General features: G+C 40.8%; 2 protein-coding genes across 2 annotated transcripts; both read left to right on the top strand.

Annotated features, from left to right (window-relative positions):
- Positions 1–3,987: 3,987 nt before the first annotated feature.
- On the top strand, positions 3,988–9,786 carry si:ch211-117k10.3 (Krueppel-like factor 15). Its single transcript, XM_033966520.2, has 4 exons — positions 3,988–4,155; positions 5,679–5,963; positions 6,059–6,884; positions 7,171–9,786. Exons 2-4 carry the CDS (start codon positions 5,723–5,725, stop codon positions 7,337–7,339), a joined length of 1,236 nt encoding a protein of 411 aa, XP_033822411.1. The 5' UTR covers positions 3,988–4,155; positions 5,679–5,722; the 3' UTR covers positions 7,340–9,786.
- Positions 9,787–13,389: 3,603 nt separating this feature from the next.
- On the top strand, positions 13,390–18,992 carry elk4 (ETS transcription factor ELK4). The gene is made up of 6 exons (XM_033966295.2): positions 13,390–13,621; positions 15,139–15,351; positions 16,447–17,226; positions 17,299–17,526; positions 18,107–18,226; positions 18,302–18,992. The coding sequence occupies exons 2-6, from the start codon at positions 15,145–15,147 to the stop codon at positions 18,398–18,400; spliced, it is 1,434 nt and encodes a 477-aa protein (XP_033822186.1). The 5' UTR covers positions 13,390–13,621; positions 15,139–15,144; the 3' UTR covers positions 18,401–18,992.
- The last annotated feature ends 2,109 nt before the right edge of the window (positions 18,993–21,101 follow it).

The following is a 21,101-nucleotide window of genomic DNA, read 5'->3' as shown; positions in this document are numbered from 1 at the left end:
TTGGTTTCCCAGCTTCTAATAAAGGCAACCTACTTTTTATACAGAAAAGTTTGTTTTATCCATTGACCAATACAAGAAATGCACGATGTGAGTTTGGGTGGTGTGTTATTGTTATGTGTCTTTAGGTCATTTTACTAGAGTAGAACTAATAGACCAGGACAACAACATTCTGCTGTCAACCTTTTTCAGTCTAATAATGTGGTCCAATAAAACCTTCAGGCCTAATTTTTTATCATTCATGGGGGTAAATCGATTATAATACATACATAAGTTAGAACATTGGTTTGTTTGAGGTGTATGAGAGTTTTCTTTAAGTCTACTGCTGAGAAATAGATGGTTCTTATGATGGTAAAATCACAGACGTCCCATGGAACAACAAAATACCTTAATTTTCTAAGCGACTCAGTTAAATCAGGCAAAGTGTTTAACTGTAGCATAAAGGAAACAATACAGGAAGGAATTTGTGAGTTTGTGTTCATTGATTGAGCTTTTACATTTATTGCAAAAAAAAAAAAATGGTTTGGGAGATGCTACTGACATGGACGTTTTGACATTCATAGAAATGAAATGATTTGTCCATAAACCATGTTTTGTGTAAAACAAAGTAGTGAACAACACGTGAGAAAAGAGGCAGATCCACATGGAAAGTCAGGACACCATGCAGTTAAAACTCTGCATTAGTTACTGATGTAAAACTGCGGAGACTGGGATCCAGAAGTGGAAAGATCATGAAAAATAAGTGATGACAGAAATCTGATGTCTGATCTCAGAGGTTTGGAGCCTCCAGGGAATACCAGGTCTAGTCGTGTTTATGCTGTTGGCACTTTGATGTTGTGACTCGAGGGGCCTGTGGAGCAGATCTGCTGTAGTGGACAGAGTGACTCATGTGGTCTGATTTTTTATTTTTTTTGCAGTGTGAACTAGGTCAGTGGTTCCCAAAGTGGGGGTCGGGACTATTTAGGTCCAATAAGCACAATAAACAACATTACACCTGATGTGACACGTTTGACACTTCAAATTATTCCATCATGTAGTTGTTGTAGTTGTTGTGAGCTTCAGTTTTGCTGCTTCAGCCTCTGAATAATGTGAGTAAGTTTTAGAATGACAATCACAGCCATTACCTCTCAGAGATTATGTCACTTTGTGCCTTTAAAATCAAATTACAAAAGTTGAAAGAGATATTTTATTCTTAATTTGGGTTTGGAAGAGTCCTTTGAGTGTTCACACAAATGTAAGTAATTAACCTCATGAAACTGTCCACACATTTTATGTTCAAAACAGATGATTTGTCCTGAGTTGTATGTTGGAGCGAGGCCACATCCTGCTGTGTTCTGTTGCTATGAGACCTGCAGGAGCTCCACATCTGTGTGAGCCGTGTGCAGCAGTAAAAGGCCTGTGCTGCAGCCTCATGATCATCTACAGAGACACAAACTGAAAACATCTGTGTAAAAGTCAGTACACTCCAGATCAGTGAAATGCAGCCTGTATAGAGTTTGGTTTCATTCAAATTTTGCATTACCAAATAAAAAAAATACCAATGCAAAAAGTGGCCCCAGTCCCACGGCTGAGATGTTCTTCGCCTGTGGGTCAACAACAGTCAGAGGCTGGTGACCTGATGGACCAAGACTCGAGAAGTAGAAGACACATGATCTTGGATCGGAGCAGATACTCGATACCAGCTCCAAGAGAGAACAGACCATGGACAAACACCAGAGGGCAGCAAATGATCTTCAAGAGGCAAACCACAGCCCCCCTGTGTCAGTCAGTTTAATGTTTGAACTGTCATGGAAAACCCCTAGAGATGTGACAGTCCACAGTTTAAGACAATCTTACATTTCAGATGTTTACACAGATCTGACCAGGTAAACTCTGCAGCTGTTCTGAGAAATCCTTTCACTGATAAAGTCACTGTAAACCTTATAACATGTCTCTTTTTTAATGTTGTGGTCTGTTTAGTAGTAAAACATTTTAAACAGCACCAAACCCAAATGTGAATTTAGTTTTTTTTTCCAGTTTTTGCAGTGAGCTTCATTTAACCTTCTTGATGTTTTGTCCTTATCTCCTCAATCACAGCGAGGCCAGGGCACATTCTTACATCTCAGCTTGGTGTATTTTAAAAAGTAACATTCAGAAACAAGATAAACATTCATCCGTTACGATACTTTGGCAGACAGTTGTTCTGCACTGAGGTGAGGACATTAAAAATGAGTTTGGAGAAAAAAACCTCAAAATTTTCAAAACATTTGGTCAAAGCTTAAAGTCAAAGCCTAAGAGGGTCGTTAGAGCTACAATTAGGACACATTTTCATATCTCAAGTAGAAAATATAGAGGTAAAGCTGTGTGTGAGCGTGTTAGCTGTCACACTGAGGGGTTGGTGGACACACAGGGAAACAGGGAGTGAAACCGGGTGAGTTGGTTGTCACAGTTTTACATCAGACTGTCTCAAAAACATTCTGTCTTAAGGAAAATGGCTTAAAGTTTCTGCCCTGTGTCTTACTCTGTTCAGAAGTTACTGGTCACTAAACTGGCCTAAGCCTAGAATACACTGACCAGGCATAATGTTTCACAAGTGCTTTTTGTGTTTTTATTATTTAAATCCCCCTAATTATGGAAATGTGTTTCACTGTAGGAAAAAAAAACAATAATACATTAATTAAACCACAGATCAAGATTGTCCGTGTGTTCACAAGACATGCAGAAGGCGGACAGGAAGAATCAAGATGAAGAAGAGCACCAAATTGTAAAGTTAAATGTAAAGTTAGGTGTAAAGTTAAGTGTAAAGTTAAGTGTAAAGTCAGGTGTAGTTAGGTGTAAAGTCCTCATTTCAGTGGCCCATTTCAAACCAAACCTAAGTCCGACAGAGCCATATGTTTTTTACAACTAACGTGAAGAAGTGAAATTCATTTAAAAGCAGTAAATCAACAGTTTTCAGCAATTAACACATTATAAAGACTAGGTAACGTTTTGTATTTTTGAACTTTATGGACTTATCTGAAGTGTTTTTAGGGGGTCTGCAGGTTTAGAGAAAATTCTATGTAATTTTGTGCATTCTGCTGCATTATGTGTAATATTTACCAGACAAAATGATCATTATTCTTGTGGTTTTATAGGATTTGCCCAGACGAATGTGAGTAGAATGAATACGCTTATGCTGCAAACACAGTCAAATACAAACTTAATAAAACCTTTCTCTCAATCAAAGTGCAAAGAGCCACACTGGAGACTTTAGAGAGCCGCACGTGGCTCCTCAGAATCAGAATCATTAGACTTTTATTGCCGTCGTCAGTGAACACAGGGACTAGGAACTTACTTTGGTGATAAAGTGCAGCATAAAACACTGAATAAGTACAAATAAGGGCATGCGTAAAGTTAAAAATAGGTGCTTAAAAATAAAATAAAACACTTAGAGGTAGACATATGCAACAAGAGAGAGGCTGCAGACCCCTGGAATATAGATTCAGATGAGATACTTGGACTCTGGGTCAGTCTGACTCTTAGAATAATCTGTTTGTATGTTTATTTTGTTATTTTTTGCAGGTCTATATGATTAAATCTCCTTATTATACTGTCCTTTTGGAGTGAGACACATGGCAGACAGAATGTATCCGACATGGACCATACAAACTTAATACAAAAAGTCTGCATTTTAAAAACACTTCTCCCAAACAAAGTGCAAAGAGCCACACTGGAGACTTCAGAAAGCCCTTCAGAAAGTGGCTGTAGATGAGATATTTGGACTCTGGATCAGTCTGACTCTTAAAATAATTAGTTTATAAGTTTATTTTTGTTATTTTGTTGACTAAATCTCCCTATTATTCTTCCTTTTGTGTCAATAGGCCACTGTGTCCTTTTGGAGTGAGACACATGGTAGACAGAATGTATCCAGCATGGACCAATCACAGCTCTTCTTTTAGGGCGAGCCTCCGCAGCCAGCAGCCAATCAGAGCCGCGGAATTGGACCCGTGCCTCCGAGTTGTGCAGCGATGCAGTCACGTGACGCTGGGAAAAGGAATGCCAACATGGACCCGTGGCAAGGACGGGATGTGAGCGCGCTGCCACAATAATACGACGGAGAAAAGCGTCCAGAACTGCGCCTGTCGAGCTCTAATCGACGTCCCAGCGCAAATATTCACCGAGGAGCCTGTCTCGCGCACGGTAGGTCGAGTTTATGGTGGATCGTAGCCTCGCGTTTGGTGCAGAGCAGTTTTGTCCGGGCCGAACTCGAGAGCGGAGCATTCCAGCGCAGAGGGGCCATTTTAGCGCGGGCCCAGGTCTTTAGGACACTGTGGTTTGTCTTTACGCACGGAGCATGGCCTAGATCCGAGTCTCAGGGAGTGTGTGTGTGTGTGTGTGTGCGTGCGTGCGTGTGCGTGCAGGGGCGCGTCTGTGCGGCCCATGTTTACGCGCTAGAGCTGTGGAGAAGAGGCCCTGCTGCAACATGTGCCCCGCCGAGGTGTGACAGCAACAAGCCTCTGACTGTGAGAGAGACGCAGACGCAGTACGCACGGGCCCCCTGTCCACATGGGGGAAAACAGAGCTCCAGCCATCAGCCATGCGTCTCCAGCGCGAGCCTTTACGTCTCCAGCACGAGCCCTTACGTCTCCTGCACGAGCCCTTTACGCTCACACACTGCCCCACTTCATAAACACGTTACGTAACAGTGTTTTGAAGGCGAGCCGTGTTATTGTGCTTTTATTTAAAGCACATTAACTTAAAATCACGTTACTTGGGCAGAATTGAACTCCTGCTCAGACTCAGGGCTGTGGGTTTTGCTTTATTTGGTGATAACAATAAGAGGAAATGGATGAAGGACTGAGCCCAGGGATGTAAACATGTAGTGAAGTGATTCACTTACACCACGTGGTTCAGGCCTTGTAAAACTCTGGGGAAAACCAAGATACAAATGAGGTTATTTTGACCAAGGGTTTCATAACCGTTAAAGCAACCGCTAACAGAGTCTGTACAGTTATTTTGCAACATGTGAACACTGCAGTATTTACAGGCTGCACCGGCAGCACTGGTCTGCATAGTGCATGTGTGATACAGAAATAATGCCATTTTTTTTTTAAGTTGAATTTTGGGAAAAGTTTTAGATGGACATGATCATAAATTATCATATAAAAGATGTGTGCATAATTCAGTGCTTCAAATATGTAAATGTTTAAGGTGATTATTCTGTATGATTTAGGTGATTATTCTGTATGATTTAGGTGATTATTCTGTATGGAGCTTATAGTGTGATTCTATTAAATGATATTTTATCACATCTATGGGATTAATTTTGGTGGTTGTTTAACTAAAGACACACCACTGTTATATCAGTGTGTACAGTGTTTTTGACATTGTGATATGCAGAGGAAGAAATTACAGTTACCATGACATGGTTCAATTCTCAATCCAATTCATGAAGTTCAAAGCTTTAGATCTTTAAATATTACAGATTGTAAACACTCCACTTTACACATTCGACTGGGAGCCTTGTGGATGTCTGAATAGAGTAGGATGTAGCTGCTAAAACATGGAACAAAACTCTTTGAAATAAAATAATAAGAGCAGATATTATACATGTTATGTTGAGCTCTCACATCAGTAAAATGGACAAAGTTCCTGTATTAGTCACAGTGCTGCCTCTGCACTGTTCAAAGTGATTAACAAACACTTTCCCTTTTCCTTTACAGTTTTTCTTGGATAGGGTTTCAGCGGCTGTGATCGGCCTGGATCAATGGTGTCTCTCAGCAGTAGAACGCTGAGTTTGGAGAATGACCTGTTCAGGGACAGCAGCCTGTTCTCTCTGGGTGTGGGAGATGGAGCCAGCAGCGAGGGGGGCAGCTCGGCGTCCTGTGACAGTCCTGAGGTGGGGGACCTGGGGGCCCTGCACAGCTCCAGCTCCGCCCCAGATGAAGACGAGGAGGAGGAGGATGAAGATGAGGGAGCACAGCTGCATATTTTTTTAGGTGCCCCAGGTGAGGAACAACTGTTTTATGTTTATTTAAGAAAGCTATTTCAATTTTCAAATACTGACTCACATGCCTAAATTGTATTTTTGGGGGGATTGTAGGAGAAGATGAGGCTTCAAATCAGGAATCCACACTTCCAGAGTTCCCCTTTCACCTGCCGTCCCCTTTCTCCCCCACACTGGAGGACATCGAGGAGTTCCTCAAGGAAAAGATGGATGTTGTCCAAGACGGGCTGCTCACCCCGAAAGAGGAGGCCTCCCCTCTGCCATGCACATCCACTGCGGATCCTCCAAGTCCCACAGAGACGGGCAGTGAGCCTGAGACTAGCCCCCCACAATGCACTTCACTCACCCCAAAGAAAGAGCACACCACTTCATCACAGTCTGCCTCGGTAGTGACCCCTTGTCCCACTGTGAGCCCCCCCATGCTGTTAGGGACTCCTTTGGTTCTGCAGATACAGCCCGTACCTCTTGCCCAGCCTCAAACTCCAGCAGCAGCTTCTCCTGGTCCTCAAAGTGGCATATGGCTCACCCACCTGGTAATGGGCCTCCAAGGGGCTACTGGACAGAATGTCACTCTGCTCGCGCCCCAGGTTCCCTCCGCTGCCACAACCACAGCCACACTGGTGTCTCTAAACAACGGAGACGCCAAGACAACCGACCAGAAGTATGTAAAGATTGCCCCTTTGCCCATCACGATGAGGACTGTTGAGATTACAGGCGTCACAGGAGTGGGGGGCCAGGGAAACGGTGTGCTGAAAGCGGTGGCTCCCCGAATGTCCAGAGTTCCCACCACGGAGAGGGTCCATAAGTGCTCCCACCCTGGCTGTGGGAAGATGTACACCAAGAGCAGCCACCTGAAGGCGCACTTCCGTCGTCACACAGGAGAAAAACCATACACATGTAGCTGGCCTGACTGTGGATGGAGGTACGTTCAGTAAACTTTTGCTCCCTCTTACTAGAAATTCTATATCAATATCTCGAATGTCTTAAGACTTCAAATATGACACAAAAATATGACACAGGTTCTGTTGGACCAAGGGAATAGTCTTGACATTTCATTTCATTAAACTGTTTGAATATTATATTACGTGGTTTAGTTGTTTTTTCTCATTCTGTTGAAACTTAATTCACCAATCAATCAAATGTTATTTTTAAAGCGTTTTTCATACACGGCATGTAACCTGAAGTGCTTTAATGCTTTACACTCCCAGGTTCTCCCGTTCGGATGAGCTGTCCCGTCACCGCCGCTCACACTCGGGAATTAAACCCTATGAGTGCTCATTGTGTGAGAAGAAGTTTGCCCGCAGTGACCATCTCTCAAAACACACCAAGGTGCACCGCAGCTCCAGACCCAGTCGGATTATCCGAACCACCATGTGACACTTACTGAGAGGGTTAAACCTCCACCACGGCCTGAGGCACAGTCTTCACAGCTGTGTCATCCCAAACTTTTAGTGGATTCTAAGAGCTGGCCGCTGCCCTTTTTTTCTTTTTTCTCTTTTTCTTTTTACCACTGCTTTTTGCTTTGAACTGGCCCTAGTGAGTTGCCCATGTAAGTGCAACAAGCACTATGTCACCTCAGGAAAAAAACTTTCCAAATGGATTTCCTGGCCTTCAACTCAAAACACAACAGGAGTCATACTGCAGAGGCCTATCTCACAGTACTGCTGTTGTTAGAAGCCACCGGTGCTCTGTTGTCACTACTATGCTCTCCAACTGTCCTAGGGATGCACCAATCCAATATTATATTATGGTTCTGAAAATGACTGAAAACCATGATCTGTCTCACAGTGGGACTTGCTCAAAGAGCCGTTCACTCAAATTCCTTTTGTATATTTCAGAATGCGGTTGCACTTTGCCTCGCTCTATGCTAATGCTATTTTTATATTAAATGAAAACATAAATTTGGTATATTTTAAGTCATTCTAAATGATTAAAATTAATTGCAAAGTCAGAAAATTTTTGACTTTGTATTTTGAAAGTTTTTCCTCAAATGTACCTCAGACAAGACTATCATCATTGAAACCAATGAACTAACATTTATGTGGTTAGTGTAGTTCAATACTGCCCTGCAGCTGCTGCCGATTGAATGGTATGAATTCCTGGAAAAAACTGTACTATTTGTTACATGCTTTCTGGGAAAAAAAAGCCGCATTGATGCTTTTTGTAAAAGGTTGAAAGTCTTGTTTCTGACGTTTTTAGCACTTCTTCTTTTGAATTTATTTTTAAATTATTATACGCTGCTAACTCAATGAATCAAATGGATTGGAAACCATGCTAATGAGATTTTGATGGGACTGTAGGAATTGGTGCATCCCTATTTAGTTCCACCAAGCCAGCCTTCAGGGTCCACAAAACTAATCTTCCAACATTTTGTACTTTATTCCAGTTTATTTAGTGTTACATGTCTGCCATGTGTTATGATCATGAGGCTTCAGAGATAGCTTTTCACATGGCCAGATTTATGATTCAAGACCAGTTTTGTAGGGTAAAATCCCGTTTAAAGCACTCTCAACCAAACACTTAGATATTTAGCTTTGTAGTTGGCTCTTTTAAAAGCTCTTATGCATAACATAAAGTGCATCAAGTATTGGCCTTTATTGCCTTGTCAAGCTCCCCTCCGCCCCTGACCTGTTTGCCTTTCACAGTCCTAATCTCAAGCGGATGCCTTTGTCCATCTCACAAAAAAAGGAAAAAAAAAATCACCTGGTCTTGTTTTTGTTGTCATATGACTTTTCTAACTGTGATTCTGAAGTGGGGCCAGACCAGATGTCCCTCTTTTGGTTCTGAGACAGCATGGACATTACACACTTGCTACATAACAGGGTTATAAGCTCATTGTTTTATGAAAGTCTCTTAATGTGCTGACGAATCGGTGGCCTAGTTCCTCTCGGCCTATATATTCAACTTATGCTCAATGGTGCAAATGTGATGTGAAGTACTGCCCGTTCATTTTCAGTACACGTTACAGTAGCTGCTACTGTATGCATTCTGCTGGTTTTAGAAGCAAGAGAAGCTAACTGTTTCAAGAGCTGGACAGGCAGCTAACTACTACTCAATCATGTGTAATGTAACATACTCAATATAAATGTAAAGAACAATAAGGACAGAAATAACATGTACAAAGCTTGTAGCCTTTATATAGATGTTTTTATCTAACTTCAATCAGTGCATTAAGCTATTCAGTGGTGTTACTCCAGAGGCTGATGGTCACTTACATGAGTTTGATTGTAGCGTGATCAACGTGTGGAATGTCAAACTGAGTACGGTCTGGGATTTAGATTCTCATTCTACCCATTCATGATGCATTAAGCTTGGTCTGCTGGTCTCAAGTGCACTTGTGTTTGTGAGAAACAGAATCAGTTGCGCTCTTATGAGTGTCTTGCAAAAAATGCCAAAAATTGAATTCAACAGGTTTCACAGCACTTACAGCTCTTGTGGTTTTAACAGATTAAATTATGGTGCTCATTCATCAGTGCTTCACAGAACTGGTATATGTCTATAGAATCAGCTACTTACTATAGACACTTGATTTTAACTGTTTCCTTGTGGGTGGTATTGGTGCTTTGAAAAGAACTCAAGCATGTAGCAACATACAACAGTGAATTTATATCTATTAGCGTTACATTAGGAACCTTACTGCATCTGTGCTTGTTGAGTTTGTCGGCTCACAACAGGCAGACAGTAGACGTGTTTATCTGTCTGAGCCTTCCAGGCTGCTTCCACTGACCTACATCCAGACCGCATTCACTAATCATCTCTTGGCCCTCTGTCAGTCTGCCCAACTCGGGCTGTTTTTTTTTTTTTTTCTTTTGGAATACGATAAATGCTATTTTCCTATTTGTAAAAATAAATAAAAAATACTAAAAATGATATCTGCCTTTTTGTTTATGTGTCAAAGTTGCATAAGAACAAATGGAGGCTTGTTTTTCACTTAAGATGTTTGAGAGACAAGTGAAACTGAAAGAGTCACATGAGTGTTCTTTATGTTCACACTGCAAATCATGGCTCACATGTGACCATTTTAAGACTACACAAGTACAGTAGCTGTGCTATTTAAATGAGTGTGTTCATTTTAATTTCACTGATCAGAGGAAATGCTGCATGTGCACCACTGTTTTGTTTAAAACCACTAAACAGAGGTGTCCTATTGTAACCCCTGCTATTGTGAGCCGCTCTTATTCGATTACTGTCCACGGCCGTATCTCATTAGTGAAAGGAAACCCCCCGACTCCACACTTCCTCTTCAGGAAAGAAATACTGTAGTCACAAGAGCTGTGTCCAGAATGACAGTGTAGAATGGCCAGGACTTCTGCACCATTATTTCACCAGTGTTCATTTATTAGATTTTGTCCAATTTTTTGTCAGTCCTAATTTTTCTAACTAAATGTAGATAAAAATGTAATCTATAACTAACTATAACTATATAAAAATACATATATTTTTTAAATAAGAAAAACAAGTGGAGGCAAGATCCAAGCTCCTGTACAGTCTGTAAAAGTCCCAAGAAGCAATTCAATATAAACTTAAGAAAAACATGTTACAAAATACCCAATTACATTAACACAAAAGCTTAAAATATTTGACCAAATCTTGACATAACTACAGATAATTTTAGTCACAAGACAATTTTAAAAATGGTTGTCAAAATTTATATATTTCAAATATTGGCACAAAACAAGAAGGAGCATTTGACATTTACTTTGGACAAACAAATTAATTCCTGAGCCTCAGACTGATGCCAAATCTGCCAAATCTGACCGCAGGAAAACAATGGGAAAAGTTGACCACAAACTTTTAGAAAGAGAAACAGGAGGATGGATTGGTGCAGATTAAGGATGTGTTCACAATTCTCATTTTCTGGTCCTAATTTGAACCCATTTTATCCCTGATGTGGACTTGGTTTAGTCCTGTTCTAGTCCTTGTTTAATCCTGATAATCCAGGTTTACTTTTGGGTTTAGTCCTGGTTTAGTCCCAGTCTGGATGTGATGAAGTGTGAACAAACTCTGAGATGCTCTGCTGTCTTGACCCAGAGATCACAAATGAGGACTCAAACTCACTGAGGGGGAAGAGGCTTTACCCCTAGAGCGTTGATCCGACAGCTGGAAGTGTTGTTTTTTTTTTCAATTCAAGCCCTTTTCCATTTCTTTGGGGTCAGTTCTATGTTCCCACGTTTATATAGAGCCATGGGAACACAGATACGCTCCAGTTTCTTTGCTCACACAGTTTACCTGGAGGGAAAACAGTTTTTTTATTTTTTTTATTTAACACTGAATAGCTTTACAATAACTTATCCTGGTTATCTGTTGCAACAAGAGAACATGCACGATCACAGGCTCTGTAGCTTACACACTATGGAGTAGAAGAAAAAGGGAATAATGATTTCTCCAGATGTTTTTTAGATTCTCTGGAGAATACGATGCCATGTCACTCTCTCAGATGGAGGGCATGAGTCTGTCCACTTGATAACATCTTCTCATAGGAAAAGAAAATCTGTGTACTGGACAAATCCGATTTAAACTTCGTCTTTTGTCATGGATCTGACCTGGATGACTGAGGGATTACACAGACAACAACTTCTCATCAGCAACATTAAAAGGGAAACGTTACGCACTTGACCTCAGAACTTGCTATTTCATTTTCGCTGCCCTCACCTGTTTGTCTGTTTTTGGGCTAAAACTTGTGATATCATCTGAAGCCCGTAGGTTGAGTTCACATGATTTCATTAACACAGTCCACTCTAAGGTCACAACATTCCACACTGACCTTTTTAAAGAAGGTGGAGGGAACTTTAGATTTCTATATGTTTGATTGAACGTGAATTTGCAGATATTTTTGTCTCTGTAGGTTCCACATTAAACACATGTGACGCAAAGATCGATTTGTCATTATTTGGCAGTATTCAATGTGTGGTATGAGCCTAGTAGTGGTGTGTACTGTGCAGTATTGGGTAGTGGCTCGGGTTTGGCACTTAACCATTTGATTAAGTGCAAAAAACTTAATTTTCAAGCAAATTTGTAGATCTCATAGTCTGTAGATCTCTGCACTGATGAATAGTTCTGAGCTGTAATCTAAATGAACCCTAATGAAATGAAATTATTTCAGTCCAGTCTAAACCAGGACTAAACCAGGACTAAAACAGGACTAAAACAGGACTAAACCAGGGCTAAACCAGGATGAAACCAAGACGTAAATACAGGGCTAAATGAGGACTGAACCAGGTCTAAACAAGGACTAAACCAGGACTAAACCAGGACCAAACTAAGACGTAAATATAGGGCTAAATGAGGACTAAATGAGGACTGAACCAGGTCTAAACAAGGACTGAACCAGGTCTAAACAAGGACTAAACCAGGACTAAAACAGGACTAAACCAGGGCTAAACCAGGATGAAACCAAGACGTAAATACGGGACTAAATGAGGACTGAACCAGGTCTAAACAAGGACTAAACCAGGACTAAAGTAGGACTAAAGCAGGACTAAAGCAGGACTAAAGCAGGACTAAACCAGGACTGAACCAGGACTAAACGAGGACTAAAACAGGACTAAACCAGGGCTAAACCAGGATGAAACCAAGATGTAAATACAGGACTAAATGAGGACTGAACCAGGTCTAAACAAGGACTAAACCAGGACTAAAGTAGGACTAAAGCAGAACTAAACCAGGACTAAACCAGGACTGAACCAGGACTGAACCAGGACTAAACCAGGACTGAACCAGGACTAAACCAGGACTAAATCTGGACTAAACATGGGGAATCAGCATTTCAGTGTTCTGCAGATAAAACCTGGAACATTCTTCCTGAAGATGTGAGACAGGCCTCTACTTGGACTATGTTTAAATCTGAGCTCAAAACTGTTCAGTTGTTGTTTAGCTGTGCATATGACTGAAAGGTTATATTCTGCACTTTTCTTCTTTAACGTTATTGTTTGTGATTATTTATGTTCTGATTTGTTGTTTTGTGACTTTAATGTCTTTCTTATTCTGTAAAACTCTTTGAATTACTCTCTGTACGAATTGTGCAATACAGATAAACATGCTTTGCCTTGCCATGTGCTGTTGACCTATACTGCCGTCCTGCGGTTACTTTAGGAAGCTGCATGTCACTGCGGCACTCATCCCTCTTGTTTTTATCTCTTTTGTGTGTGTTCTTCATGATTCTTGTCGCCCTCGCGCTCTTCATGTCACAGTATTTTCAGTGTTGAGTGACAACATTCACGCTCCATCAGAAGTTTGGGTTTTTTGAGTGACACGTCGAAGTCAAACCCGCTCTACTTTTTTCCAGAAATTAAATCAGTCTACGGAAAACACGAGAAAACGATAGTGTAGTTTTATAAGTAGTGAGAAACTTTTGGTGTGTATTGTTTTTGCCAGTTTTATGGAGTAAAAGGTCTAATTAAAAACAGTCAAGCAACAAAGTGTGCGGTATGAACGAGGTGCAGTGAACGCGGCATAGTTTCCTGTTGAAAGGATTTATCGTCGGCAGAAGCCATAATAGACACTTTATAATCTGTCCTCCTCAGGTTTATGGCTCTACACGAGTATTTCACACTTCTTTTACGGACTATGGAACGGTAAAACGGCGTTGTAACAATGTCTAAGGAATGTATTGAAACTGCTGGACTTTTTCGAAGAATTTCAGCGGGTTCTGTGAACGAGGTAGGGTAATGTTAGCAAACATGCTAACGTGAGCTAAGGCTAAGCTACCTTCACTTTACTAACGTCATCGCGTCAAAATGTTGGTCTGTTTGGGGTTTTTACGGAGTTTTTGCACAGGGTAAAGTGGTAACGTGACTTTTGGGCGTTTATAAATCCTAAAATAACCCGAAGCTTCACATCAACAAGTGGTCTTTTACATGCTGGTTGTAGTTTGAGGGTGTTTGGTGTGTGACAGGAGTAATCTGTCAAAAACATCAAATCACAACTCCTGAATCGGTCTGACAGAGGCCCTTATGAAACTTTAACTCTTTTACAGCCTCGTCTGCCTGTTTGTGCAGTGTCCTTGTCGTCTGCTGCTGCTGTCACGTCTTGCATAATGTTCAGATCTAAGCTTTTTGCTGCCACATTTTGACAGTGTCCTATTTTTTGCGTGGATATTAACAGGAGCGAGCGTGGGACAGATTGCATGTGGGGGGTGTGTCTGCAGCTTTAGCAGATTTGATGATGATTCAGCTCAGATTTACTCATCCTTCACATAAGAGGCTTAGGCACAGAAATACACATGCAAGTGAATAGGGGGCTCTTCACTGTGTTTTATCATTAAATTACTTCTAGAATAATGTACTGTACATCTCCTGGAATAATAAACAATGAGCTGTTTCTTATAGTGCTTTTGTTCTGCTGTGTGACTGCATTCGTTTGTATTTCCTGTTTAAGTAAGTTGACACTAATGTATGTAACTATAACAGTGCATTTTCTTTGTGAAATGTACAGTGGATAGTGTAAAAAGGTGTATCTATTCTTGTTATGTGATATTTCTTTCTCTCTGACTGCCTGTGAGAAGAATTTAAAGACTGAGTGATGTGTTGCAAACCTACATCTGCCATAAATGTACTTTTCAAGCCCGTGCTAGATGTGTTTAGTGCAGTTAGCATGCATTCTTTTATCTCTTATACTGAGGGAGCTTCTAGGTTTCTGTTTGTCATAGGCACAAGCAAGAGTGCCGTTTTGTGCGCCCTAACTCAGAGGTGGGAGAGGTATTGTAAAGGAGAACTAGTGATATTAAAAAATGCACATTGTCTTTGATTAATTTAGCATTTTTTTTGCAATACTTGAACCTCAACCAAGAATTGTAGATGCGTGGTTTAACACATTTCTGCTAGATTTCCTTAATCTATTCTCAATATTTCCATAAAAAAGATATCTAATGTTTGTCCTTATTGTCGGCCTCTAAATCTAATCTACACTGGCTGCACAGGTAACTCTCACCGCACTGAAAGCTGTTGGATTTGATGTTTGGACCGGGTGAGGCTTTTACTTTATATGATGTTGTGATGCTGCTCTGTTTTTTCTGCCACTAAAAATTATTCTAAAGTAAAAGAGGGACTGAAATCTCAGTGGCACGTTTATGGTTAACTGCAGATCTTTGCCAAAATAAAAACATAACAGATTGGGGAGTTTTAAGTAAGTGAGAAGTTTTTGTTTTCACATGCTTTTTCTTGCTGTGTGTTCCCCAGTGAGACATGGACAACTCTGTCACTCTGTGGCAGTTCCTCCTTCAGCTTCTACTGGATTCCAACAATGAGCAGCTCATCTGCTGGACCAATGAGGAAGGGGAGTTCAAACTGCTACAGGCCGAGGAGGTGGCACGGCTGTGGGGAGCGCGTAAAAACAAGCCAAATATGAACTATGACAAACTCAGCAGAGCACTCCGATACTATTATGATAAGGTAAAGAACTTTATTCTTCAGACTTGAGGATCATTCTGTGAAATCAGCCCATTTCAGTACAACCTGCCTGAGAGCTTGTTGAACTTTTCCACATTTTGCAGAGGCCGTCATTTTGGCAGAATTTGAAAGACTGCTAACAGCCACTAAACGGCTAATTAAATTCTTCTTGATGTTGTAACAAATTATTCTCTTAATCAGTGAATCATACCCAGTTGACAGTGTTGTTAAAGATTCAGTTACTGCCACAATTGTATCAAGGCAAATGCATAATAATTAACTATTTTAGATGTAGTATTTTGTGTATTATGTAGATCTGTAGGCAGCTGGCTCCTGACAAGTAAATAGTGTTGCTCATCATTGCACAGAGGAGAGAGTTAAAGCTGTCTGTCTCCCACTCAGCTTGTGGTTTGACATGGGCTGAGCCTGAGCCTGTGGGCGCTCAGTGCTGGGCTGCTCTGGTATGTTTGGCTGCACCATCAACAACTACTTTGGCCCAGACAGGAAAACGGTGCAGTCCCACTAGACTTTTCTGTACTTTCTTATTAAGGGCCCCTCTGTCTTTTGACTCTTACGTTGGTTCTGTAGGAAATAGACAGTTTTCCCACGCATCCTGTAAGTTTTATTTCTAGTTTTCAGTTTCGGGGATTTAGTAATGCACCGTGACATTCCTCTAGTGTAAAGGAAAATATGTTTTTGTCTTCAGTTAAGAGATTCTGTGTTTGAGCCTCAGGTTCACCAGCACCAGGTCCTCCCAGTGTTACTTGTATTTATACTTAGGTACTCTGTGTGGCCTCTGTTGTGCAAATGTTTGAGGAGTAGATAACTCACTTAAGTATTTTTTGTCTGTGTGTCAGTCCTGTTACAAGCTGCCCACTGCCCAGGGGAACACTTTTAAGTTCACTGAAATGATAAATTATTTTAAATCAAAGATTTATTTTTTATTTACTGGGTTAGAACAACAGTGCAAACTGTTTTTGATGTATGGTGTGGAAAGTCAGACAAAAAAGTGACATATTTTAAACCTATGACTCTGAGGTTATCGGTTGAATGGAGAGTAAAATGTAACCTGCATGTTTGTGTTTTATGACTCTACAGAACATCATAAAGAAGGTGAATGGTCAGAAGTTTGTCTATCGTTTTGTGTCATATCCTGACATCCTTAAAGGTGATGTTGCCATGAGAACGGACGGAGTGGACATGGCTGTGGGGAGCGTCACACAACTTTCCAAAAAGAGCGATAGCACTGCACAGGAGGTGGACATAACCGACAGAAACAAGGCATCAGCGGTATCAAGTTCTCTGGCCACAGGCACCAAGCAGTCAAACCGTAATGACTATATTCACTCGGGCCTGTACACATCCTTTACTCTCAACTCGCTGCAAAATCGCTGCCAGCTTTTTAAGTCCATCAAAATGGAGAATCCGGCCGAGAAGATGGACAAGAGGGGACAAAGCACAGCGTCCCCCTGCCAGGACGCCATATCCTCACCACAGCAACAGACCACTGTCCTGCCCTCTGTCATCAAGTTTGGAAACACACCGCCAAAGCAGTCACCAGGACCCCCACCCCTTGAGGTTGCCATAGAGACAACCCTGATGTCCACCCAAATGGACCCACTCCAGGTTCCATTGCCCAGACAGGAGGACATCAGCGTACACTCCTCCATGCCCCAACAGCCCGTCTATATGTTTGAACAGATACGAACAGCTGACCCTCCGTTTAACATCCCTGACCTGAGCGCGACAAGCCCCTCCCCCAACCTGGTAGTGGAGTCGTCTCAAGAGCTGGTCATCGACACTGACATAGATTCAGGGTCGTCCCAGCAGGCAGACCCCCAGTCCCTAGAGTCTGCCATTAACCAAGCAGAGGAAAGGGTAAGCAGTATGCGTACAAGTCAGTCGGATTTGTAAACTGCTTTTGTTTACATGTTTGAATTGTGTTTTCAGGTGGACAACAGCGGAGCCGAGAGCTCAGATGAGCATATCCCAGTAGAAATGGACTCATTAAGCAACAATGGCATAGTTGCCACACAGAGCTCAGGAAAGGCCCGGAAGCCACCAAAAATCTTGCAAATAAACCCGCCCACTCTGCTCGTCACCGCCTCGGACTTCTCCCCTATGAACCTCTGCAGCCCGTCTCTGCCCACTGCGTCGCTCACACCAGCAATGCTACAGGTAATGTGCTCTGTCAGGTCAAAGGTCACATTTATTTACACACATTTTAAACAGATGCACTGCCCCAAAGTGCTGTTCAATAACCATGGATACAGGGAATCCATTTAGTGCTAAAACATTACTACTTAAAATTTAAAAACACTTTTTTTTTTTTTTTAAGTAACAGAATTAAAAGCCAGTGTGGAAAAAAAATTAATGTTAGAATTCTCACACAGCACCGTTTGTTGATAATTGAAAGGGTCACGTTTCAATTTGATATGCAATTATTTTAAATGACAAGAATCTTAACATATTTTTACAAGCTCTTTTTGTGTTATTTCAAGTTGATGTTTTTACAAGCATTACATCATTACAAGATATGAAACTGTCACCCTGTATGTGATGGTCAATTAACATAAAATTACGTAATCCTACTGAATAATTTAAAAATGGATGTCCTATCTTGTATTAACATGACACTCATCTCCGGATATAACATCAAATACAGAAATTATGCGTAAGTTAACGTCTTATCTTCAAGTGAAGTGGTATATCTCACCTCATCAATGTCCTATAAAGCGCTGAATCTTCTGTATTGTAGACTCCCACTCTGCTGCTGACCCCAAGCCCTCTTCTGTCCAACATCCACTTCTGGAGCACGCTCAGTCCAGTTGCTCCTTTGAGTCCTGCCACGAGACGCCAAGGAGGCCACCTATTCCAAGTCAGTCCTTCTCTTTTCTCCGTGTAATGTTTTTCAGGTCTGATTCTCACTCCTGTTTCTTCCCACCGTCTCTAGTTCCCCTCTGTGCTCACCCCTTCGTTCCAGATCCCCGTTCACAGCCTCGATGGGACCAACACTCCAGGCCCCATCTCTCCAGACCCTCAGAAGACATGAACCAACGTAACTCAACCAAACCAGAGCTGTGTGCACCTCATTCCACGGGACACTGGTGCTCTACACACTACACTCTATCTGCATCTTTGCAAATGCACAGAGCACACAGTTTAAGGATGCTACGACTTTCCTCATGAGCAGTTTCTATGAATCGATGCCTGGACTTTAGAAAACCCAGACAATAAAGAACAATATGAGAGGATTTTTATGGCCACTGCCGGACGTTAAGCATTTTTCCTTTTTATATTGTTCCTGTTGCTGCCAAAAACCTTGTGAAATCTTAGCCTCTTTTGTGCTTTTTTTTTATTTTAAGGGTGAAGATGTACCCTTATGATCTGCATGTTTACTTGTAATCCTTTTACTTTGTGCCCCCTGCGTCAAGCCTTCTCTGCTGCTCTTAAAGGCGATAGCCATATCCAAGCCAATATCTTTACCTTAACTGTCTTATCGTGACACATGGCCATGAACCATGCTTCTCCTATGCCAATCATCACAGCCCAGAATTTACATAAGAGCAGGAAAGACCAGAAAGCACTTGTCACTCTATGAGAGGAATGTAAATGCATGTTTTACAGAGAAGCCATAGTTTTTATCTGCAGTTAGCATGAAGTCAAACAATCTTCAAGTTTAACGTCCTTTATTTAAAGTTTCAGTCCAACCCTGAGTTCCACTAAGTGTAATAGTGTAAGAGATAATCAGCTGAAAAAAAAGTAGTTTCTAAAAACAGGATTTAGCGGCATCAGATAAGACAAGCATGTGGTAACCATGACTGTCAATAGTCTACTGTAAACTTTAAATGATGAGCCAAGTTTATGTAAGTACTATACTCTTATAGAACAACATTTAAACATTCCAAGATGAACCAAACCTTAGTATTTCACTTGATGCAGACAGGCCGTAGAAGGCAGTCAAATTTCAGCCTTTTTAAAATATAATAGACCAATTAGTAACAGAAGAAATAGACAGGCATTTTTTCCGTTGGCCTATCAGCAGGAAAGTTGCATGTATTTTAAATTATTTTTGAAGCCATAAGTTGGAGGTTGCAGCATCTATGCTATAGAATATACTAATTACAAATGTTTACATGAAACTTGGAATGTAATGCCAAGTCCTTACCCAGGGATGAATGACCAGCCAATTACTAATCAGCCCTGACATCGCCCCTTTGGAGCCAAAAGTCACAGTACATTGTGCCTTACCACAGCCATGCCCACCTCTATCAGAAGAAAATGTGATTTACATGTAAACAGCATCTCTGCAAAGGTCTATGATCCTTGGTTCACTTTTGGTGCAAACCCTCAAAGTGTGCACTGTACGAGCTGCACATCTTTGAGATGCAATCTATATTTCATTTCCCGCCAGTTGTGGAGGTCTTTACAAACACCAATGAGCTAAAACATAATTAGTGTTTCTCTTAGAGCATTAACCTTGTGTTCTCATTTACCTACAGAAACACTATATATCATGTTCAGATTGATAATTGCCAGTTGCCTGTCCTTGTTCCTCTGTTTGAATCCATTGAATAGATTTCTGTTAAATGGAAGTCTGATTATGTTTTAGTGCCTGGGTGTTTATACATTTGCATACTTTGTACTTGGCATTGTGGGAAATATGCACAGCATGTAAAATGTTTCACCTTTAAAGGTGGCAGCCACGTCTCTTTCCAGCCAGCTCCTAAATGTTTGTCATAACTTGTGATAAAGTGTGTAAATATCAGTATATCTATAATAATCTTTTAATCATTTATGTGTAACGCTTTTCTTGTAATGCCAATAGAGTTTTAAGATTAATTTCTATTTTTGTAAAGAACAGATAGTTAGATTAGTTGGTTATTTTGGGTTGTCTGATGCTTCAGTTGTGCATGTTTGTTTTATGATGAGTTCTCTGTTTTAGGAGTGGCTGCGCTGTGGGAAATCAAAGCCTTATGGGACATTCAGAATCAATGTTTTGTATGTAATGTGTTTTGATATTCTGTGTTGATATTGTAAAAGCAGATGTTGTGATCTGACGTTTGCACTCTTTTGGGGTTCCTGTAACTATTTGATTCAGTCTTTTTGCAATTCAGATGTTTGATAAAACGTATGTATATTTTCCCAAAGGGGGATGATGCCCAGCACTTAGTATTTTTTGTAAAAAAAAAAATATATACACATATATATAAATATATTCAACCTGTGTGTGTTTAATAACACACAGACTTTGTAATCAGGCATTATGCTGCAAACTAATCAAAGTTTATTCAGGATAAGTCCAATATAATTGGCAGCTCTTATTTTTTCATATTTTAAAATATAAAATATTAGAGGAAAAAATAGGAATAAAGAACCCACGGTCTTTTTATTGTAACAAAACGTACACTCTTCTACAGTTTCTGCTGGACAGGTTGTGGTATAAAATATATTTTAAAAAGTGTATGAACAGTGGGAAATATAACAAAATCTATGTAACGGGTTCGTCATTTCCTCTGTCATTTGTATCTTCTGTTCCTCTTTGACCTCATCTTCAAATGTAAAAAACATACGGCTTTTTGATGCTTGGTTTTGTTCTCTGTTTAATGCTTTCCCAAATGTTTACATGCTGCTTTAAGTAGCATTTTGGTGTGCAAGAGGTGCAGGAGAAGAAACCAACAATAAACATATCTAACTCTACTCACAGTCTTGTTTCATGTGGTACTTGGACTGAACAGGGCAGCGGTGGCTCA

The sequence above is a fragment of the Periophthalmus magnuspinnatus genome, chromosome 5 (assembly GCF_009829125.3).
Source record: "Periophthalmus magnuspinnatus isolate fPerMag1 chromosome 5, fPerMag1.2.pri, whole genome shotgun sequence".
Taxonomy (NCBI): Eukaryota; Metazoa; Chordata; class Actinopteri; order Gobiiformes; family Gobiidae; genus Periophthalmus; species Periophthalmus magnuspinnatus.
The sequence above is the reverse complement of the archived record's forward strand: the minus strand, read 5'-3'. Positions and strand labels throughout refer to the sequence as shown.

Coding starts and splice junctions, on each gene's coding strand:
- si:ch211-117k10.3 (XM_033966520.2), top strand. CDS start 5,723: ATGGTGTCTCTCAGCAGTAGAACGCTGAGTTTGGAGAATGACCTGTTC. Junction 5,964..6,058: donor TATTTTTTTAGGTGCCCCAG/GTGAGGAACAAC, acceptor GGGGGATTGTAG/GAGAAGATGAGGCTTCAAAT. Junction 6,885..7,170: donor TGGCCTGACTGTGGATGGAG/GTACGTTCAGTA, acceptor TTACACTCCCAG/GTTCTCCCGTTCGGATGAGC.
- elk4 (XM_033966295.2), top strand. CDS start 15,145: ATGGACAACTCTGTCACTCTGTGGCAGTTCCTCCTTCAGCTTCTACTG. Junction 15,352..16,446: donor TCCGATACTATTATGATAAG/GTAAAGAACTTT, acceptor ATGACTCTACAG/AACATCATAAAGAAGGTGAA. Junction 18,227..18,301: donor AAGGAGGCCACCTATTCCAA/GTCAGTCCTTCT, acceptor CACCGTCTCTAG/TTCCCCTCTGTGCTCACCCC.